This window comes from Crinia signifera, chromosome 3 (assembly GCF_055691185.1).
Source record: "Crinia signifera chromosome 3, ASM5569118v1, whole genome shotgun sequence".
In the NCBI taxonomy this organism is placed as follows: domain Eukaryota; kingdom Metazoa; phylum Chordata; class Amphibia; order Anura; family Myobatrachidae; genus Crinia; species Crinia signifera.
Window position 1 is genome coordinate 192295366 of NC_139219.1, and position 23468 is coordinate 192318833.

General features: G+C 41.7%; 1 protein-coding gene across 1 annotated transcript in view; it reads right to left on the bottom strand.

Annotated features, from left to right (window-relative positions):
- The window catches only part of BCKDHB (branched chain keto acid dehydrogenase E1 subunit beta), a 179760-nt gene that overhangs the window by 150953 nt on the left and 5339 nt on the right, over positions 1–23468 (bottom strand). The window contains exons 2-3 of the mRNA XM_083177148.1: positions 21283–21360; positions 12385–12453 (exon numbers count right to left, since the gene is read on the bottom strand). Of these exons, the coding sequence (XP_083033274.1) occupies positions 12385–12453; positions 21283–21360 (147 nt within the window). The remainder of the gene's footprint in view (positions 1–12384; positions 12454–21282; positions 21361–23468) is intronic.

The following is a 23468-nucleotide window of genomic DNA, read 5'->3' on the forward strand; positions in this document are numbered from 1 at the left end:
TGACAATATTTCTTTACGCACAAGCTATCATCCTTGCACCCCTAGTTAGGGTGGGCAACGTTTTGGCCATGGGAACCTGCCAAGTGTGTGTCCTGGCTATGGCATTACACACCATTATAGTGGAGCCCAGTACTGGCCCCTAAAATACAGTGAACTCTCACTTATTTTGTCCCCCTATTTTAGGAACTAGGGCAGTACCCCCACTTTTTTTTTTCCCTTGTATTTTGCTGGTGCTAATTCAGAAAATACGGGGCACCTCCATAAAATTTTCCTGTAAAAAACTGCATCCTGCTAAAACGCAATGTGTGAACACGAGAAGATATATCCTGCAACGCAATGATTGTTGGCCCGAGCCGAAATGTAGAGACATATACAGCTATGCACCAAGGCCACAATGAATATTCTGCTGATGCCTTCAATAAAAACAGTTGTAGAAAACAAAGATGGAAAGTGGATCCGTAAAAACTGAGTAGCAGCAGCACAGGCATTACGTTTCAGGGCACAGAGAAAATCCTGGGGTGCATGACTTTTTTTTATTTTTTAATATCTAGAATACCATCAAAACATTACCATGACAGTCTATAATAAAATAACGGAGGTAATTTAACAATAAATAAATGAGTTTGCTCTAATAATTTCTGGCTGCTTATATTCAAAACTAGAGACAGATCCAGTAAAGTTAAAGTAACAAAAATCATACACAGTACCTGCAGAGAGCCATATGGGAGAGTCCCTACCTAGGACTTGAATCATATAGTAATGGAAAGAGGGTAGTAATGGAAAGAGGGTACAAATAATCTGCTGAAAACAGGTGAGCTGGCGTACCGTAGTACACATGCTGCTCATTCATACAAGGTGCACAAAGTGCTCATTCATACAGGTTGTACAGTGTGTACGCACACCGGAGGGTTGCCGACAGTCTCCTCTCTGGGGTTCTCCTGGAGAGGAGACTTTAAAAGTAGGCAAGTATGCTTCATAGCCAGGCATCCATAAACACATGTTCCTTAAGTGGGATATGGCAATGGTGTGAGCAGTGCTGCCAATGCAGTTGTCCTCTGCATGGCTGCTCTTGTCCATCAGTTTGAAACTGTCCTGGATATGCATATGTGAGCAGAGTGCCTATCTATCTAGCACAGGGCTTGGAGGAGAGGGGCCAGGGACAGAGGCACTGTGGGGATGAGATGCAAGTCCTACATCTCTTCACTAAGAATATGGAGCAGAAGGAGCTCCTATTTCTCACAAATTCCATATAATAATAAATATATTTGGCCAATCTACACACAGACCTTCACGGGGCAACTGTCCACTGCTTTCTTCCCCATAGGTAACCAAAAACATGTCTATCAGGAAAGGGTTGTGCCCTACAGTTATATGCTTTGTAATCTACCTTTCTCATGTAAGTCATAATGTCTATGCGGCATATTCAACATAACGTGTATCAAAATGCTATCGCCAGGAGATGGGTCCGTGAAAAGTCCATCCTGGCAGCAGAGATTGTGATAGGATAATCTATCACACTGCTTTCTAGTTCTAGTTACTGTCCCCAGCGCATAGTCGCCGGAAACAATGGGTACAGGGGAGATGTTGGAGATGGAAATCCCACAGCAGATATCATAAAGGAAATGAATAAGAACTCAGCAGGGGAATGAAAGGTGCAAGATATAACATTGTTGGGGACATATATGGTTCATATAGGACAATGGGTGAATGTTACTTCAAATAAGAGCAGCAAATGTATAACTTGACTATATCGGAACCATAAAACAAAATTTCAGCCAGATAGACTCCTTATATGAAGATTAAATCTAATGTTTTGGGGGTATTGAATCCCCGCTGCTATTCCGGACGGGGGAAATTGCAGTGGGCCCATATTTAATGCGGTCTTTCCCGACAGCATTGAACAGGGATCTCAGCAGAACGGACCCGACTTTAGAAGCAGCCGGGCCTGTTCTGCTGAGAATGGCCGTGGATTGTCAAGCTCCCGGCCATAGCTTGCCGATCCACAGCCGTATCTGGTGGCCACACCCCCTTTTCGGCATTCAGCAGGCAGGACATTGAATCCCGCCTGCCGATTCTTAGTCGAGCCTGACGAGAACGGGACAGGGTCACGGCTGTAGGGCCGGCCTGACAGACGTGACCCGGAATTGAATATCCCCCTTTGTCGTTAAAATTTTCTCAATTATGCTTAATCCTTCCTATTATAAATGGTGTACCTACTACAGAGTGTAGACATCTGAAGCATGCATTTACACTAAAGATTATACACTCAACTGTTACAATAATTAAGTGCCCCTCTTTGGACATTTCACATGTTGAAAACATACGTGCCCACCATTTTGCAAGGCAATAAAACACGATTATGATATATAGTAAAGCAAGGCTAAAACAATGGGGGAAATTTACTAAAGAAAATTTGTAAAAAATAGGTGTCTTTGTATCCAGAAATACACTTATTTTTGACATTTACTATCCCGAAAATACGGCAATTCGTATTCCTATTGATAGCACATCAATACGACTACGAATTGCCGTATTTTCGGTATAGTAAATGTCAAAAATAAGTGTATTTCTGGATACAAAGACACCTATTTTTTTTTACAAATTTCCTTTAGTAAATTTCCCCCAATGTGTCAAAATTTGCTCTAGAAAATGTTTTACTGTGCAACATTCAGGAATAAAGCATGCCCAAAATGCATCTGCAATATATGCAAATATTATAAGCCGAGTCTGCTCTGTCCTACTATAAAAACAGTCAGCAAAAGTACATTCAACTGACTCGCATGTGAAGTCACCTACTGTAACTCAAGTCTTTTGTGGAGCATGTACACACAATCACTATATATCCAAGATAAAAAAAAGCTCAAATCTAAAGCTATAAAACTAATAGAATGAATGTACAAGATCTGAATAAAGCAATATGCATTATTTTTTACGTCTGCTCCATAGGGACACTACAGGCCAGGTACAGACTAGAGAAGCAGAATGATGTAGCATTAAAAGGCTGTGAATGCTGTTCTCAATTTTGTGGTAACATTTTGTACCATAATATTAACTGCATGGAATATTCCAGAGGGATTAGCCTGCAAACCACTAGCTTGTAAAAATACAGAGTAGACAAAAACAGTTTAGTTGAAGTTTTTTAACAGCAGGGATGACAGCACGGGGAACAAAACACTGCGTACAATTATTTTATTTGATTTTCTTTTAGATATCTGTTTTTACTCTTTATGAAGAAGAAAACCGTCCACAGCATCTTGTCAAAATATCCATCCCCAAGCAATATAGGAAAAGTAATCAGTAGGGAAGCAACGCATTGCCCATGATTACACATCATTTTAGAATGGAAATACATGAATAATATACCCAATATTTCAAAGATATAACTTTCAAGAAACAAAAATAAAAACCACTTAACAGTAAAGAAAAAAAGAAAGAAAAATGATAAGAAACTAAGGGGTAAATCTACTAAAATGGAAGTTCTATTGTAGATGGGATGGTGCCTATAGCAGCCAATCACATTATATATATTATTTTATAGAAAGTGCAAAATAAATAAGTAGAATCTGATTGGTTACTATGGGCAACATCCCATCTTAGTAACTATACCCCTAAGACTGAAATTAAATGAAGTGAGTTGATCACTTGTGTCACATTATCATCCAATATAAAATGACAATTCCTGTACCTATTTAGGCAGGGTCGGAGCTACCACTAGGCAGCTGCCTAGGGCACTGGCCACTAGAGGGCATCCCAGTACTGTAATCAGGCAACATATTTTGCACATCGGAATGCTGTTACCCGGGCCTGGGAGCAGATACGGTGGGTGATTGCTGGGCTCAGCTTCCAACTGCTCTTCACACAGAGATTGGTTGGTAGCTCCGCCTCCCGTCCAGCACAAGCTCCTAAAGAGACCCTGCCAGATAAACAGAAAAGGAGACTGGGACATACTGTATGTATTTGATGGAGGTGGCTGGGTGCAGGGTTGGTTTTACGTGTGAATTGGGGAAAGTGCACGGCTGGGGAACATGTGTTAGGGATGAGGCTGGATACAGGGCTTGGTTACATGTATGTAAGGGATACTGCTGGGTGCAGGGCAGGGGTACAGGTGTGTGAGGGAGGTGTCTGGGTGCAGGGTAGGGGTACAGGTCTGTGAGGGATATTGCTGGGTCCAGGGTAGGGGTAAGGGTATGTGAGGGAGGTGGCTGGGTGCAGGGTAGGGGTAAGGGTATGTGAGGGAGGTGGTTGGGTGCAGGGTAGGGGTAAGGGTATGTGAGGGAGGTGGCTGGGTGCAGGGTAGGGGTAAGGGTATGTGAGGGAGGTGGCTGGGTGCAGGGTAGAGGTACAGGTGTGTGAGGGATATTGCCAGGTGCAGGGTAGGGGTACAGCTCTGTGAGGGATATTGCCGGGTGCAGGGTAGGGGTACAGGTGTGTGAGGGATACTGCTGAGTGCAGGGAGGTGGCTGGGTGCAGGGTAGGGGTACAGGTCTGTGAGGGATATTGCTGGATGTAGGGTAGGGGTACAGGTGTGTGAAATAGTAGGCTGGGTGCAGGGTAGGGGGTACAGGCGTGGGAAGGAAGTGGATGGGTGTATGGTAGGAATACAGGTGTGTAAGGGTGGTTACTTGGTGCAGGACTGGAGTACAGTTGTGTGAGGGAGGTGTCAGGGCCATATGTATCATTTTGAGGTGGATGTAGCCTATGGGTGCTGGGTGCAGGGCTGAAGTACCGGTGTATGAGAGGTAGCTGCAGAAGCGGATTAAGGGCTAGACATCCAAAGAACCTGTCTAATAATGGGGGTCCTATCCTGCCTTGGCATATCGCATAGAAGACCGGCCCCATGGTATGCTTCTACCTGCTCATGTGGCCAGCCATATCTGTGCTGCAATGCAGATCATTGTTCTACCCTCTCTCTCCCCCTTTCCACTCCTTAAGCTCTCACATCGCTCTGCCACGTCATTCAGCTTAGATTTTACCTAGTGGAATGGGGGATGTAGTTGGCAGTCTGACGCTTAGAGTGCCAGCAGTCAGAAGACCGGCACCGGAATATGGACACCCATCAGAATCAGTATTGTGACCTCCAGAATTATAAGCACCACCATACCGAACCACCAGCTGGAATTTCTTTATTATGCTTGACTAACATGCCTATTTTGTCAGGGTGTGGTACACGGTTCCGACAGTCAGGATCCCGACAGTCATTAGCCCTACTGGCCGGACTCAGACAGCGTGGCGAGCGCAACAAAGCACCCTTGCGGGCTCGCTGTGCCTCGCCACGAGGGAGAATAGCCGGTGGCCGTCGGGAACCCGTGCGTCGGTATTTTAACAGTCGGGATCCCGACGTCGGGTAAATGACTGTCGGGACCCCGTCCGGCACCCATTTTGTCATTATTCGCTAGATGGATGGATGGTATATAAAGTACATACATTTTGGGTTTATATCAATAGCGATATATTTGTTGATATAGGTGTGGTATTCCAAGATTTTGCTATGGGGCCCACATCTTTCTAGTTACGCCCCTGGTTTTGTCCATTAAAGAAGGGGTTTGCTTTTGCAAACCAACCAGAATCAGGCCAATTATCCATTCCTGCTGAGAAAGACAGGTTACCACAAAAGGAGACATAATAGGATTTCAAAGGACTATGCTTTAAACATTTTGTATAATCACTTCCCTCCATACTTTCTATCAAAAAAAGTGAGGTGTCACAAGTTTACAGGGACTGGTAGAAAATAAATGAAATAATTAGTTCAGTACTATTTTTTTAAAACAAAAGCAAAGACTGCTGAAGTGTTAAGTTAAACGTTTTAAAAACAGTTTAGTGATTTTATGGACTCTCCTAAATCAACAAAAGGGGAATGTTCCTACTGTCTGGCATGGACATGTTAAAATTGGTGCATTTTGTAAAGTCTGCTGTTCTGTATGGAGCTTCCTCCCATAGTTTCTAATGGTTAGTGTTTGGATTTACACAACTGTATTTAACCTGCAATTGGCAGTTTCAGAAACTTGTTAATAGAGCACACGATTGTCATATTTATACAATTTAAAAAGGACCCCTAAGCTCATTTTTTTTATGCACTTCATATTTTAAACTAGACTTACTTATTCTAGAATGTGGGCTTACATTTATGTAAAAATCCCTCATCTAAATAGTGTATGATACTGTATAATGTGGTATTTCATAAATCAGCCTAGTATAATGCTTCTTGCATTAGACATAGGTGAATGGGTAAGCTTGTACACAATCACTTTGCACACATTTAGTGCCAGTTACATATCATGCCCCCAGTAGTGCCAGTTACATATCATGTCCCCAGTAGTGCCAGTTACATATCATGCCCCCAGTAGTGACCGTTACATATCATGTCCCCAGTAGTGCCAGTTACATATCATGCGCCCAGTAGTGCCAGTTACATATCATGCCCCCAGTAGTGCTATGGTTTTTGGAATAATTGGATAACTGATATTTGGATAAGGGATACTCAACCTTTATTTGTTTAGCTCATTGTATGTGCTGGCTGGCTGCAGCTCACCCCCTACCTAGGCTGGGCAGAGCAGGGAAGACGTGGCACAGAGCAGAGGAGGCTGGAATAAAGACTATTATTTATAGACTCCCAAACTATAATTTCTAGTGGCTTTGCTTTACCAAGTGTTAACTTTATCAAACCATTTTTACATTTGGGAAATCTTTCATTCAGTAAGAAATGAAGAAAAAAAGGTCTTTATAATGAAATGTGCCCGCAAAAGTTCAGGTACTGTATACCGGTTCAAATTAAAAGTCTGGGTGACTACAGACTTAACTGAAAAAAAAAAAAAAAGATTAATGTATCACATGTAAAAGATTGGGCATTCCTCTTCCAGTTGCATCATATATGTTTTCTTTAGGACCTCAAAATTGAATTATTAGGTTTTTATTAAACCAGCTGAAGACAAATCCAGGGTTGAATAAATACTCTGGTCCTTCCATTATCTCATGATACTGTGCCTACTCCAGCTGTATGAAGAAACACACATTTGCAAGGAAAAAGAAAACATGACAAACATCTAGAAGAAGATGTGGCTTATGGAGGTTTTATAATTACTTGTATCTTCAATATGTAACACACCAAATGGAATCACATATAAAAAATAATTATGTAAAAGGAAAATAAACATCAGGAGGATTTTAAAAAGATCTCCCATTAATACATGGTTGCCATTAACTTAGCAGCATAATTTAATAAAGATAAAAAGGAAACAATATATATGAATGATAATCGCTATCTCTCTGTATTTCAAGCAAGTGCTATCATATAAAAAGACTACTTCCTGCATTCACTGGAGCTTTAAACAGGAAATATGTTCACACTTAATTCTCATTTGATCACAAAATTCCAAATATGGGAGCGGCCTCCATTAAGCTTAGGATTTTTTTTACATGCACTGCTGTTATAAGGAGGACATATCCATACCTCCCAACAGTCCCGATTTTATTGGGACAGTCCCGATTGTCAGGGCCTGTCCCGCTGTCCCACCTGCGGGCGGCAGTGTCCCGCGGTGTGGGGGGGGGCTGTTGGGAGTCCCCCCTGTCAGCCGCTAAGCAGCGGGGAATAAACGCTGTGCGCATGCGCACAGCGTCTATTCCCGCAGCCAGGGGGCTGGGGGCATGGCTAGAGGCTCACAGAGCCTCTGGGTCATGCCCCCATAGCGGCAAAATGGGGGCGTGGCCTCACGGAAGAGACGCGAGTATAGGCCATGCCCCCAAATTAGGCCACCCCCCCCCCCCCGAAAATTTTGGCAAGCCTCCAGCGCGCAGCAGCAGCGTCCCGCCTCCTGATGTGCCAAAGTTGGGAGGTATGCATATCAACCACTTCTGTATGAGCCGTCCCTGTCCAGCTTGAGATAACCTTAACAGGGAGCACATGAAATCACCTGCAGCCCACAGCATTCATTATCAGTCTGTTCCTTCATCCTCACAAACCACAAGTGTAAAAGCTGGAAAGTTAAAAACTGCTGAATGCGGATATTAAAATTGTGCTGGTACATCTTAAATAAAAGTCCACTTGAGGTGTTCATTGTCGTGGCCACAACTTAGATATTTAGTGAAATCTGCAGCTTACGGTGCACCCAAACAGTCATATTAGCCTGCTGGCAGAATAAGAGAGAGAGCTCCTACCTACCGCAAGTTGATTGGCACCAATATACAAATCAGGTCATCAAACCCCAATTTCTTTAGATCTCCAGGAAGAGATGTAGTAAAAGTTTTGAAAAGTGCTGTCAGCAAGGTTTTAGCACAATATCAGCTCAAGTAGAATAAAATGTCTTAAAGACAACCATCCAGCAAACAAGATGTTTTTGAGGGCAAAAAATTGGCAGTACAGAAAACCACCTGGCTCATAACCCAAGACATAGCTATTCATACCGAGCATGAAACCAGTGATTTCTTTTTTGCAAACTGTAAAATATGGAGTTAACTTGAACTTCAGTTTGCCCCACAAACATTTCTTCCAAACTTATAATTAAGTTTGCATTATCTAGAACAAATATACAATTAGATTAGATGAAGTCACACTGGAAGGGAAGAGGACTTTTTCATAAGATGAATCCCTTTCCAATATGGAACAGTACAGATGATCCCTAATTAAAACCTTAACATCTGTGTTAATGAAATAAAGAAACTCCCATAAATATAAGAAACTAGAATGGTTTGACAAATTTCATTGCAGTTTAACATGTTCGCATACAAATTACCATTTTATTTTATATTACATATCTACGTACATATTTTACATCGTGATACAGGTTGAGCATCCCTTATCCAAATTATTCCGAAAACAATACATTCCAGAAAGTGAAAAAAAAATTCTTGCTAAAAGCACTACTGGGGACATCTGTCACAGCACTACTGTGGACATCTGTCACAGCACTACTGGGGACATCTGTCACAGCACTACTGGGGACATCTGTCACAGCACTACTGGGGACATCTGTCACAGCACTACTGGGGACATCTGTCACAGCACTACTGGGGACATCTGTCACAGCACTACTGGGGACATCTGTCACAGCACTACTGGGGACATCTGTCACAGCACTACTGGGGACATCTGTCACAGCACTACTGGGGACATCTGTCACAGCACTACTGGGGACATGATATGTAACTGGCACTAAATATGTGCAGGAAAATGATTGCTTGGCATTCAAATTTTGTTTCATGTTTTGAAACCTTGTATTACACACAAATAAAATATATTTGTGTGTATTTCATGTGCAACATAAATGCAAGATACATCATTGAAATATAAAAATATTCTGAAATACGGAATAATCTGTTATCCAAAATCCTTCCGGTCCCGAGCATTTTATATAAGGGATACTCAATCTGTACTACTTATAAATCCCACCTCTAGGTATCTGATAACCTGCTTACTTGTCGACTGGTAGTAACGAAAATCTGGTAATGTATGGAGCAAACATCAACCAGCTTTTTGTTCTTAAAATGTGAGAAAAAGGATAGACAAGTAGGTGAACTCAAACCAATTCAACCAACTTGCCCATATGACCGTGCATTTTCTGGAGTTTGGGAGAAAAACAGACAATTGTCGTTTGATCCCATTTATTTCAAGATGTCTTTTCCAACCAGTCAACTAGTTGGCAATATAACCTTTAGATGTGTGGCCAGTTTTAGTATAAGAGGGGTCAAAGAGATATGTAATGATGGAGGAGAGCCCGGATCAGGCAGCAAAAAACGGTCATGATCAAAGAAAAAAGCCAATTACATATTCTGCATAAAAAGGCCAGCCTCGCTCACATTTGCTATACAAGTGAAAAACAATGGAGAGTGATAAACAACCAGCCCCTAACTGCCATACAGACTGGGTTTGAAAATGACAGGTAGGAGCTGATTGTTTATCACTCTCCACTTTATCACTTTTTGGAGCTTGATACATCTAGTGATTATTCTAGTGTTGTAAACACTCAACACAAATGTCCAAGTGGATTCCATTGGCCACACCAGTTTTTTTTTCTCTTATGGGCAGCACAATTTTACCTCTAGAACGGTCTTCATAAATGTCCTTATTGTGCCTACAGGTGATCTCTCCTGAGGTTATTTTCTGTTTTCATACAGTTAAAGATGGAGTTTAGTCTACAATGGTTCCTGGAAAGCTAAATCCAATTCTGAAAATAGTACTCTAGATAATAAATGTATGACCCTGTATGATTTAATTGCTAGCATTAGATTATGGATTTGCTTTTCTTCTTATCTATCTTTTCTCACTCCCAGCTATCTTTATTAAAATGTAGAAAATCTCCATAGAGGAGAGCTTTACATTGTCAATGATAAAATACACGGGGGAGAATGTTGAGGGAAATAAAAATAAAATAAAAACGGATTTTAATTAAAAATGGTTTCTAATCATGTTCTGTTTCTAGGGGGGCCTTGACAGATCATGTAACGTTTCTTCTGTATTATACAACTTAAAAAGAGCTTTTTGTTTAAAAAAAAAAATTAAAATGTAAAAAAACTAAAATACCCATTGGAACCTATGTTATACAATAATGACAACGTCAAATAGAATGAATTATTTGTATAATAAACTACATAATAACAAAGTTTAAGTTGCTCAGTATTTGAAAAGTGACATTGCTAAATGGGACAACAGAGGTTATTTTACAAGCAAATTACCTTTCCAGGTAGTACTTATAAAGAATGCTAGTGTTGTGCATCGATTGTCTATATACAGGTATATTGATTTATTTCATATCCAACTTTGGTACAGCATTATCATTACTGTGTCTCCAGCAGATAATAATCAAAGAATATGATTGATCACCAGGGAAGTTTCCACAAATGAAACAATGAGAATAGACCACAATGCCAGTTTAACACAGCTAAAATAACATACACTAAATATGTATCCATCTATAGTAATTTATTTTATGGCAGCCTAAAATACAATATATTTAAAAGTGGAATAAACAAACGACCATCATTAAACAATTAGCCGATGCAAATTGGATGTATTCTCAGCAGCAGTAAAATGATAGCATATAACTGGACAGTGAAAGGAGCCTGTATTCTATATTTGAGAAGCATTTCCCTTAAGGACAGATAGGGAATCATTATAAATGGTAAGAAAACTAAAGATAGATCGCCTTCTAGTGATCACAAATGAGCACAACAGGGACAAAGTAGACACAAATTACAATTTTTCACAAACACATAGAAAACTTTTAGGTCCCAGATAAATTATAGAATATTATATTAGTTAAAACGCTTTAGCAATATTACAGTAGGGTATAGCATGCATTAACATTTAGCAGTGCATCATCTAATATTTTAAATCAGCCATTAAGGCTACATGCTGTCATCATTTACAACACAGCTAGTGACAGTAAACACAACTGGCCAACACATAAACCTGCATTTGAGGATACATTGAGATCTCGGGGAGAAACATCTGGAAACACCCTGTTTTAAAAAGGGAAGCAACCGTTATACATCATTAGCGCCAGTGTGTCTCCATTTGTATTTTGTGGGACATGTAATTACTGTCTATGCACTTTTCTTGACCTAATTAAAAATTACATAGGCCTATAAAAATAGGGGATTCGCAAAGTGATTGGGAGACGCACCTCCAGTCAGCCACTAGGAAACAGAAATGTTACCGTAACGTTGTAAGCATGATAGTGGTATTGGTATTCCCCAAGACTTGCTATGCAATGTTGTTCACAACATGGCTCAAAAAGGACTTTGAGATATATTGTTTACACTGTACTGTATATCGTTAACGACCCTTTCCCTCGTCTGAACATGGACTTCAGCAGGGACTCGTTTAATGTGTATGGGGCTTAACAGATGTGAAACAGGTTATTTAGAAATGTATTTACAGTTTGCTAAACTGAAAGCTATCACTCCTGCAGGAAAACAGGGCTATGCAGGGATACATGCTAATGACCAGCAATCAGAATACAAATGCCAACATCACAAAAAAGGGAACCCCAACAGCAGTCAGGTAAGTATACACACCTTCCCTCTGCCACCTCCCTTACCTCCACTTCCCCAAACCCGCCCCCCTACAGCCTGAACTTAACCCTCCCTACTAGTGCCCAACCCTAATTCCCATGCCTCTCCACCTAAACTTAACCTGCCCCCGCAGCCTACTCCTAAGGCCCCCCTCCCTATTTCCTAAACCTAACCCCCATCCCGTTCAGAATCCCGGCAGTCGAGATTCTGGCCCCAGTACATACAGTAGTTGGGATGCTGGCGTCAGTATAGTGAATGCCGGGATGCTAAATGCAGCACATGGCATAACCCAGGTGAAATTCGAGAGGGGGGGGGGGGGGGAGGTGGAGAGCATTTTTTTCAAGTACAGAATACTGCAGTGAAAAAGTCTGATCTTACCATATTTGTCTCGAAGTCCAATAGTACATCGGAAAACACCACCAAAGGCAACATCTTCACCAAATATTACTGAAACATACAGATTGGAAGAGTTAACATTGTGTAATTTAGAAACAGATTCAAAAAATTAAATTTTTATTTAGAAAAAGTTTAAAAAAAAACATGCTTCATTAGCATGATCTAAATAGACAGATTGGATGCAGAACTTTATTTCCATTGAAGCCTGACTTACAGGAGCCTCGCATTATTAGTCTGTGCTGTTAATGTGGCTCAGTTTGACCACATATTGGCATAGTAAAACCAAACAGGAAGCTCAAGTAGTTTCACAAGAGCTAAAAATACACAAGAGTTGTTATAAGCATCCAAGTGCTCCAATTTATTAGGCTATTCTAACACTTCTCCCTTCATGTCCTGCTGGTCACTGTAAGCCTGGTTAGGAAAGAGGAAATGCAACAGGTGTTCGCACACTAATCAAAACCATTTGAGTGTGCTAGTATGAATTTAGAAAAACAAGGACTCCGAGGCTGATGCTGCTTCTTTTTACTATACGCATGGTAAGCATAGGCGTGCGCAGCCCATTGTTTTAGGGCAGGGGTGGGGAGCCTTTTTTGTGCCAAGGGCCATTTGTATAGGGAAAAAATCCTTCGGGGGCCATATGTAAAAATTTCTCTTACAAATTGTCCTGCTGCAGCCGTCCCACACTTCGGCGACTGCCACTGAATAGGACTGACAGTCTTCAGCTGCTGTTGATTAAGAGGAATCTCACGAACAATACCGACCTCAAGAGAGAATTCCCCTGTACTTGACTCCCGGCATAGCCGCCGGGCAGGTGGAAGGGCCACTCAGACCGGCTACATGGGCCACATTCGGCCCCCAGGCCTGAGGTTCACCACCCCTGTTTTAGGGGGTGCACCATTGGAGGGGTGTGTCCATCACTGCCTTCTGGGCGTGTCCATCACCGTCTTCTGGGCGTGTCTATAAACACTTATTGAGCATCAATGCAAACAAAATACAAGGTGACATACAGTATGTATTTATTATGTGCACTTCAGAATTAATCATACCCCTTAAATACACTAGAAATCTGCAAAAATGTACACTGTAATGCCCATTCCATATAATGCCACACACTGTAATGCCAAACACCATAATGCCCATCACACATTAAAGCTCATCCCACAATGCCACACACCATAATGCTCATTCCACATACTGACACACACCTTAATGCTTATTAAGCATAATTCCACCTACCATAATTCCCATGAAACATTATGCCACCCACTGTAATGCCCATTACACATCATTCCACCCACTGTAATATTATTGCATGCTCATTGCTAAGGGGACTTGCATGCTTGCTGCCAAGGTGTTCATTGCCCAGGGGGTTAATTTTTAAAAAGCAATCTTCCTCCACCTAGCATGAACACTGTCTGCAGCTGGCTCCTGCTCGGTGTGGCACAATTGCAGGCAGAACTTGCAGGTCACGGGGAGGTGAGGTGACCTGACTCCGAGCAGACCAGCTTATGACTTTCTGGTCTCTCAACCCCATGGCCCTTTTTCAGATCTGATTGCAGTACAAATTTGTTCTCAAAATGGGTAAAACCATGTGCACTGCAGGTGGGGCAGATGTAACATGTATAGAGAGAGTTAGATTTGTGTGAGTTTCTTTCTGTGCAGGCAGGGCCGGACCCGCCATCTGGCAAATGCCAGAGGGGCTGATGGCCAGGTGGGCTGATTTTTTGCCCTCCCACCTCCTGATCGGCGCACAGAGAGAGCCACTGGACTTGCGGTGGGTCCAGCGGCTCTCTGTGTGCCGTTGTAGTCCAGGATAAAGGGGGGCATCACATGCCGCTAATTCCCTCTCTCCTGCAAACCAGGAGAGGCAGCGCACACATGTGCCCGACAAAAGTCGAGCACGTGCACAAATGCCAGGGCCGATTCGGCGGCCCAGTCCGTCGCTGTGTGCAGGGTAAATACTGGCTGCATTATTTTTACACCGCAATTTAGATTTTAGTTTCAACACACCCCACCTATATTTAACTCTCTCTGCACATGTTACATCTGCCCCACCTGCTGTGCACATGGATTTGCCCATTTTGAGAACAAATTTGTACTGCGATCAGATCTGAATAAGGGCCCATATCCGCTATAGATGGGAATTTCCCTTCCTTCTACAAGTCTTTTCTAATAATACTGGGTTGCTTAGTCCATCTACAGATTATGCCAAGTTCACTTTTCCAATATGTCAACAGGCTTAACTCTCATAAACGCAAAAAAGTTCTTGTCGCTTGCAAACGAGAAAAGGCAGATATTGATTTCCTTCAGGAAACCCACCTCACTGATTCCTATACTCTATAAAAAGCAAGCAATTCACCCCAGACCTTCTTTGCCTCAGCTGATTGCAAAAAGCAGGAAGTTGCGCTCTTAATTTATTGCAATGTTCCTTTTATCCAATCTAAATCACTTTCAGGCTCAAAAGAATGATATATCATTGGTATGGTAATATGCTCCTTAAGGTTCAGAACCCGTCACCTTTGTTTCTGTATGTGCTCATCAAGATCAATCTTCATTTTTTCAAAATGTATTTCTAAGTCTTCAAAAAGTAGCACAAGGTCACATAATCATAGGTGGCAATTTCAATACTGTTAATAATTCCTCATTAAATAAGTCCACTGCCCCGGGTACTACAATAACAGCTAAACCTTCTTGAGCATCCCTCACCCATATTTCCTCCCTTTAACATTTAAACCTTTGTTACTCTTGGCGTTTATGTCACTCCTCGGCTAGAGAATACACCAACATTATTCACGCATAGTGATGCTTCACATATCTCAATCTAACACCTCTTCAGTCTCAGATGCTGGTATAACTGGGATGATCATGCAAGTGTTTACATTTACTAGAACTTCTTCTGAGCCCCTCAACAATGTGTAAATGGCGCCTTGACAATACGTTTTTATTACAACCCTCTACCCTAACCCAACTTAAAACAATCCTCCAACATTACTTTGAAGATAATAATTCCCCAGATATTGCTCCTAGAATAATATGGGAGGCACACAAGGCTACTTTACGAGACCATATAATAGTCGAAAACTCTATTATGAGGAATAAAGCAGCCCAAGAAATTTCTACACTCTTCTGGCCCAACATAAAAACTTTCTCCCACAACATCACTTCTTTTACAGCTTGACAACCTTAAAAGCCAACTGAATACTCTCCTCTCCCATTGAGCAGAGTTTACTTTACAGAAATTGCGTCAACACTTTTATGACAAATCAGACAAAATAGATTCTCTGTTAGCTAACAAACGAAGGCGTAAACAAGCCCTGGCTACCATTGATAAAACTAACAAATTGAATGGTCTCACATAGGATTCGAAGGTAATGGAGGAAGAATTCAGAGACTTCTACAGTTCCTCATATAACCTACCGATGCCCTCTGTTTCTCCGAATGACTCGGAAGAGGCCCACTCCTATTTATCTAATACTCCCCTACCTCGTATATCGGATAACCAGCTATCTGCTTTAAATATAGATCTCTCATTTAAGGAAACCATTGCTTCTATAAAATCTATGCACCACTCAGCTGCCCCAGGTTCTGATGGCTTTACAGCTCAATATTATAAAGATTTTGCAAAAGTGCCAGCCTTCCTGCAAGGTAATGTAATAGTGATCCCGAAACCGGATAGAGACACCTCAAAATGTGCCAACTACAAACCAATATCACTACTTAATGCTGACATTAAAAGCTATGCTAAAATACTAGCGACACGCCTGCCTGGCCACCTACTTTCCTCATTAAATCCACCCAGATCAAGTGGGCTTTATCCCAGGTTGCCTAGCATCTGACAACACCAGACGAGCTCTAGATATAATACACTCCATCCACAAGCAGAAGTTGCAATCTCGAATTCTTGCACTAGATGCCAAAAAATCTTTCGACCATATTTCCTGGTCCTTTGGATTCCGGGTTCTTGCCAGAATGGTCTTTGATGGTAAATTTCTCCAAGGTATTCAAGCTCTATATCAATCCCCCACTGTCACAGTATCTGTTAACCGCTTTACATCCTCTTCTTGTGGAATCACGAATGGTACTAGGCAAGGATGCCTACTCTCACCCCTAATTTTTGCACTAGTTATGGAACCCCTTGCTATGAGAACACAAAACACAGGTGTGCAGGTTGGATTATCTGAACACAAAATCGCATTATATGCTGATGATGTTCTGCGATCTTTGAGAAATCCGACAATCTCTGCAGCCTCTTTTGTCTCAAATCGAACTATACTCCAAATTCTCAGGCTATAAAAACACAGATAAAACTGAAGTACTTGGCTTCTACCTCCCAGGGACAATCAAGCTAACGCCGTTCTGTTTAGTTGGCATAAGTGAAAACGCAAATATTTTATTATCTTCTTAACTCCCCAACACCATCAGTTATTTCAGGCAAATTTTCCCAAAGTCTTAGATCAAATCAAATCAAAATCAGACCTACTTTCTAGGTCCTTTCAATTTATATCATGGAATAGGTAGAATAAATTTGGTAAAAATGAACATACTTCCTAGACTCCTCTATCTCTTCCAGACTCTTCCAATTTTTATCCCCTTCTATGTGTTTAAATTGCTCAGATTTCAAACTTCTTGTTTCATTTCAGCACACAAACATCCCAGAATTAATTTGCAAATATTACAGTGTTCCACTCACAGTGGAGGACTAGGTATCCCAGATTTTAGGCGATACTATATTGCAGCCCAGTTGGCTAACTGTGTCCAATGGTGCAGCCCTGAGGCAGGGAAGGTCTGGACAGATATTGAGGCTGCCAAATTGGGGCTCTCTTCTATTTCCTCCCTAGTTTGGATCAGCAGATCCAAGTGACCTACAGGTATAGCCTCCCACCCGATTATATCTCGCTCTTTATCCATTTGGGATTATGCAAATAAAAAATATATGTTAGCTCCCAGCCATTCCTCTAACATACCTATCCTACACAATTCTGCTTTTCCTCCAGGCATGCACAAAACTTGATCCCTCCCATGTAAGACCAGAGGTATTTTGTTTCTATGCAAGGAGCGCTAGTTGTGGTTTGAAAGGGGAAAGGAGGACAATTAGAAGGGAATGGAAGAATAATATAAACACCAGCATGGGGCTAATAGAATGAAGGGTAACATCTAGATATAAATAAGAAAAGAAAATGAAAAAACGAGTAAGTAATAAAGATATATAAAAATTCCACAGATGGGGTAATAAATCAGGCAAGCTGCTAGCAAATCTGGCTAAGGGCCCACAAACCAAAACATGGGTCAATGCTATTAATAACTCAAACACGATCATTACTAATCCCACAGACATCTGCAAGGAATTTATGCATTACTATAAAAATTTATACAAAGCTGATACAGATAACGAGTCAGAGGGATCCTCTTTTTTACAGGGAGCCAATCTACCTACACTAGCGCAGGAAGAAAAATACCTTCTAGATAGCCCCATTACTGAGACGGAACTCTTAGCTACTATTAAGTCGCTTCCCAATGGCAAGAGCCCTGGTGGCTTTGGACCAGAGTTCTACAAAATGCTCAGTAATGAACTTACACCTACGCCAGTCAACCTGTATAACCACATCCTCTCCTCAGGGACAACACCTATTAGATTTAATGAAGCCAGAATCATTGTTATTGCAAAGCCAGGCAAGGACCCTTCACTTACAAGTTTGTACTGTCCCATTTCGCTTTTAAATCAAGACCTTAAAATCCTACGCTATCAATGCTTTGGGGAAAAAATTTGCAAACTTATCTCTACCCTTTATACCAACCCTACAGCACAAGTATTGGTCAATAATATGATTTCATCATCCTTTAGTTTAGAGAGGGGAACAAGGCAGGGCTGCCCCCTCTCCCCATTACTTTTTAATTTGGCACTGGAACCTTTCATCAGACACATCACACAACTACAAAACTATGCTGGAATAACGGTGGGCAATAGAGAATTAAGGGTCATAGATTTTGCAGACGACCTGCTAATTTTTATGTTGAACCCAAATCGTGACATCCCCACACTGATCTCTGCTATTAATAGTTTCTCTTCTTTTGCTGGATTCACAATCAATTTTGACAAATCGGAGGCCTTGGCCATGTTTGATAGAGTGAGATTGCGCATATCTACCCCTTTCCCCTTCAAATGGGCCACGAGCAACATTACTTCTCTGGGCATAGGCCTTACTCCAAATCCTCGTGACCTCTATTCTCATAATATCACCCCGATCATACATAAAATACAAATTGAACTCAATCTCTGGCAGGATCTACCATTAAACTTATTAGGCCGATGTAATCTGATCAAGATGGCAAGCTTCCCTAAACTACTATACATTCTACAAATGACCCCCCTCTTAATGACCAAATCAGACCTAGCATCACTGAAAGACGCTATCTCACGCTTTATCTGGAATAAAAAACATCCAAGAATTAGCTACCAAAAAATGACACAAGTGACAGCCAGAGGAGGTATTAACCTACCTAATATTAAACAATATAATTTAGCCTGTCTTGCACGCTTTGCTTTGGATTGGGACATCTAACATATACACAGATGTAACATTGGACTCTCAATTCTGCGCCCCCTATTCACTGACATATCTCCTACATGCTAAACCCTCTACTCTGCGTGCCCTGACACAGGACAGCATACTTTTAACTACGACAGTGCGGGCCTGGCAGATGTCTCGGAAATCTTTAAAACTCCAACACTATTATTCTCTATTCTTACCTTTGGTAGGCAATTTAGACTTCCAACAGGGCTTAGCCAAATCACCTTTTTACGGAATGGAAACACGCTGGGATTAAGACCCTGAGGGATCTATTGGGTGACTCTAACACTCCACTGACGTTTGTGGAAGCATCACAGAAATACGGTCTGCAACCCCAACATAGGTTTGCATACTTTCAGGCATACCATTATCTCCGCTCGTTATTATCCAGACTACACAATCAAGACTTTACAAATTCTCTAGATTCCTTACATCGCACTACATTATATTCCACATCTGTCATATACTCACGAATACGCACTGAACTTGACCCAGAAACAGAAATCCCAGAGATAACTAAGTGGACAACCCAAATCCCTTCCCTCTCCCCAGAGGCAATCATGAAAACCTTTCAGCTCACTCTTAAATTAACTCCAGCGAGCACATACCAAGAAATGGCATATAAGATGCTCCATAGAACATACTTGTCGCCCAAAAAGCGACACCTTATGGGTATCTCTGATGATTCAAAATGCCCTAAGTGTTCTGCGGAAGAAGCAGACATTTTGCATTGCTTCTGGGGATGTCACCATGTCCAAAAATTTTGGAAACATCTCTGTCGTAATAGCACAACAACCTTAAATATCTCTTTTCAATGCACCATTTCTTGGGCACTCTTTGGTTGTTTAACTGATCAACCTCAAATCCCTAAATATAGTAAAAAGCTTGTTATCTTGTCTGCAGTGGGCAGGAAAGCAATACTGCAACAGTGGATACATAATTCTTCTCCCACTGTCCATATGGCTACAATGAGACTTTTATTTCTATTCACTATGGATTGGCTAGAAACAACCTTACACAAGGAAAAACTAACACCCTCCCTTTTCCAATGTTGGGAAAAATATATACAGACCTTACCTCACCACACCAAAACAGCAATACGAGATTGTTTTCAGCACACTACATGGTATTCTTACCAACATTTGGCTAACCATAACCCTTTCTCTTCTTAAATAATTACTTTGGCTTTCCCTATCCTTCACCTAACCTGAGTTGGATGGCTTCTCTGTGGATGGATCGACGGCCCTTAGATATAGGTAGGCAGTGACTTGTTTTGTTTTGTGTAATGCTGTGTACACAGGGTGCAATATGATTGCTAGCGATATATTGCTAGCAATATATTGCCAGCAATCATATTGCTCAGTGTCTCCTTTTCATCAGCGATGAAAAGGAGACACTGCTACGGGACGGAGGGGGAGTGCAGCAGCAGCAGACGCTGCTGCTGTCACTTTGAAGGGAGGAAGGAGGGAGCAGTGGCACTGGGATGGGGAGATCAATGCTGATCTCCCCGGCGCTGACCTCCGTGAAGGGAGGAGGGAGGGAGCAGCGGCACTGGGCTGCGCTGACCTCCCGGCACAGTGATTGCCGGGGAAAGCCGCTGGTCGCAGGAGCATGCTCCAGCGACCAGCAGGGAGTGCACACGGGAGCGCGCAGCTGGCGATTTATCGCCAGTTGCGCTCCAAATCACTGGCAATATGGTCGCTCAGCGACCATATTCCCAGCGATTTTACCTAATATTGCTCCCGTGTGTACACACCATTAGTTATAGATAGTTTTAGTTATAGTTTAAAATAAAAAATGTGTTAGATACAAGCTATAGTCCCATTACGCTTCGGCACACAATGGTTCAATTTGCACCCGACAAATATAATTGGTTGCACCAGACATGCTTTACTGACTAATAGATTGTTGTACTACCTTGCTTATATTATGTCCTTTCAACATTTTGGATAACGTATAAATTCATGGCTCCTTATGATACCCCTTCATTGATGTTGTACATTGGCTGAACGTCATGGTTTTTATTACAAGGACTTTTATTTCGTTGTCTCAATCTTCCTAATTGTAATACGATTGATGTGCCAACTTTCAATAAAAACATTTTGAAAAAAAAAAAAAAAAAAAGTAGATATATAAATATGAATTTGACTGGATGCTATGAGCAACATCTCCAGTTTTAAAAAACTGCACTTTAATATACCAATTGAGACTCTAAAGTGTCACCAATGTTATGGAAAAAGTTAATAGGCTAGAACCGAAGACCTGCAAAACATATACATTGTGACTTATTCACATTTTCAAGGTATTGTACCTGCACTTGAGTCCTTGGATAGTGTATTATCCAATGCACTGTTAACAGATTGGAAGAGATTCATTTTCTGAGTTGGTCCTACAGAAAGGGACAAAAAAGTGAGAAGATCAGTAATGCTCAGTACTTGCAATGTTAACAAGAACATTCAGGCAGCACATAAGTGTATTTTAGTCTGTAATGGTATATTTTAATGGAATATTCTAAGACAAGAAGGTGAAATATATACATGTGGAGGCGGCATTCACTCTGATTTGTCTGAAGTAGCAATAAAGACCGCGTATTTATTGCTACTTCAGACAAATCCCAGTGAGTGCCGCCTACACATCCACCTACACATTGGACTACTGAGAGGGTCCTGGGAAGGCACCCCGGTACCACAGGAGCTGCATTGGGATTGAGAGCCGGTACAACTGTGACATATATATATATACAGATAGATAGATAGATAGATAGATAGATAGACACACCACAACCTGATCCATGATTAAACTGCTGCTAAAGCATAACAGAATAATGCCCCTTTCAGACCGCACTTAAAAAACGGTATTTTGCCGATTTTTAGCCATTTTCCGAAAGTCACTTTTCTTATAAGAAAAGACAGTTTTTTTAAACAGGTTTTCCTCTGGGGCAGCCATTTTTTGAAAGACACTTTTTTTCATAAGTGCACCCATCCATACTGCAGTGGCGGGATCCGCAATTACGGAGGTACCGGCTGCACAAGGGGGGGGGGGTTGTTAGCCCTGGGGTGGGGGGTTGGGGGGTGTTAACCCGCGCGGGGGGTGTTAGCCCGCGTGGGGGGGGGGGTGCGCTGAAGACTGGCTTTGACCCTGTATTTGGAAAGTTTCCAAAAACGGGTCTGCCAGTGTAAAAAAAAAAAAAACGCACTTAAACTGTATTATACCGTTTAAGAGATGCGGTGTGAAAGGGGTTTTACCTGGCAGACCCGTTTTTGGAAACGTTTTCAAATACAGGGTCAAAGCCAGTTTTGCGGTCTGAAAGCAGCATAAATGTGAGCAAGCTTAGCTGACCAACTATTAGGTACTGTATACAGTATTTTGATGGTAATGCACTTATTTACACTTGTACTTCTACATGCATCTCAGGCAGTTGTAAAGGTGACAGTTTTATTAATAATTTGATAAAAGTTCTCTTATTTCTTCAAAATAAAGACCAATAAAATCTTATATAATAAAAAGCTAACTTTCAGGCAAGGACAGAAGCCTGCGCAGATATTGTGGTTAATTTGTTATATTGATAGGTTACCAGTTTTAAATCAAGATCTGCATCTCTCATCCACACTCATTACTTGCTCCCACTTACACTTGAAGGATTTTTGTTGGGCAGCACCCACCCTATGGAATGCCCTTCCATGTACCTTAAGACTCTCCTCTAGCCTCTAAAGCAGGGGTGGCCAAACCGGTACTCGAGATCTACCAACGGTCCACGTTTTCCAGGTTACCTAGCTGGTGCACAGCTGCAGTCATTACTAACTGTCACATTTTAAAACATGCTGCAGTCATTCCTACTATAGATCCACAGGTTGCCTGGAAAACATGCACCGTTGGTAGATCTTGAGGACAGGTTTGGCCACCCCTGCTCTAAAGCGTTTCCTGAAAACTCACCTCTTCAGGCAAGCTTATCATATTCCAGAACCCCCACATAACCTTCAGTAGCATTTATATCTAATTGCATCCCATCAGGACTGTCTTGTAATCTGGTGGGACTGCCATGCTATGGAATTCGGTTTGTTTCTACCCAGTTTGTTTAATCACTTTTCAATTGTAAACACAACAGAATATGCTGCGCTATATAAGAACCTATAAATAAAGAATACTGTTGTACAGTCTGGGCACCTAATAAAATCAATGTAGGCCCCTTTGACAATAGAGGCACATCATAAGTGCCTAGAAGATACTGCAGACTTACACTACAGCAATTTGGGCCGATTTCATCTGTTTTCCAATGGATCGGGCTGCGAAATCAACTCAAATTGAACGTGAAGGAAATGGCATAGGCTCCAATGTGCAGTTCCGTGCACATCGGACCTGAACTCCTTCCCTGCAGTGGGGAACAGGGGTCGCATGTGATACATCACATTTGAAAGGAACACATGCAATGTATCGCATGTGATCCTGCCACCCGAGCAGGTCCCAGGTGGCTTGCGTCATACTGGATGGCCATACACT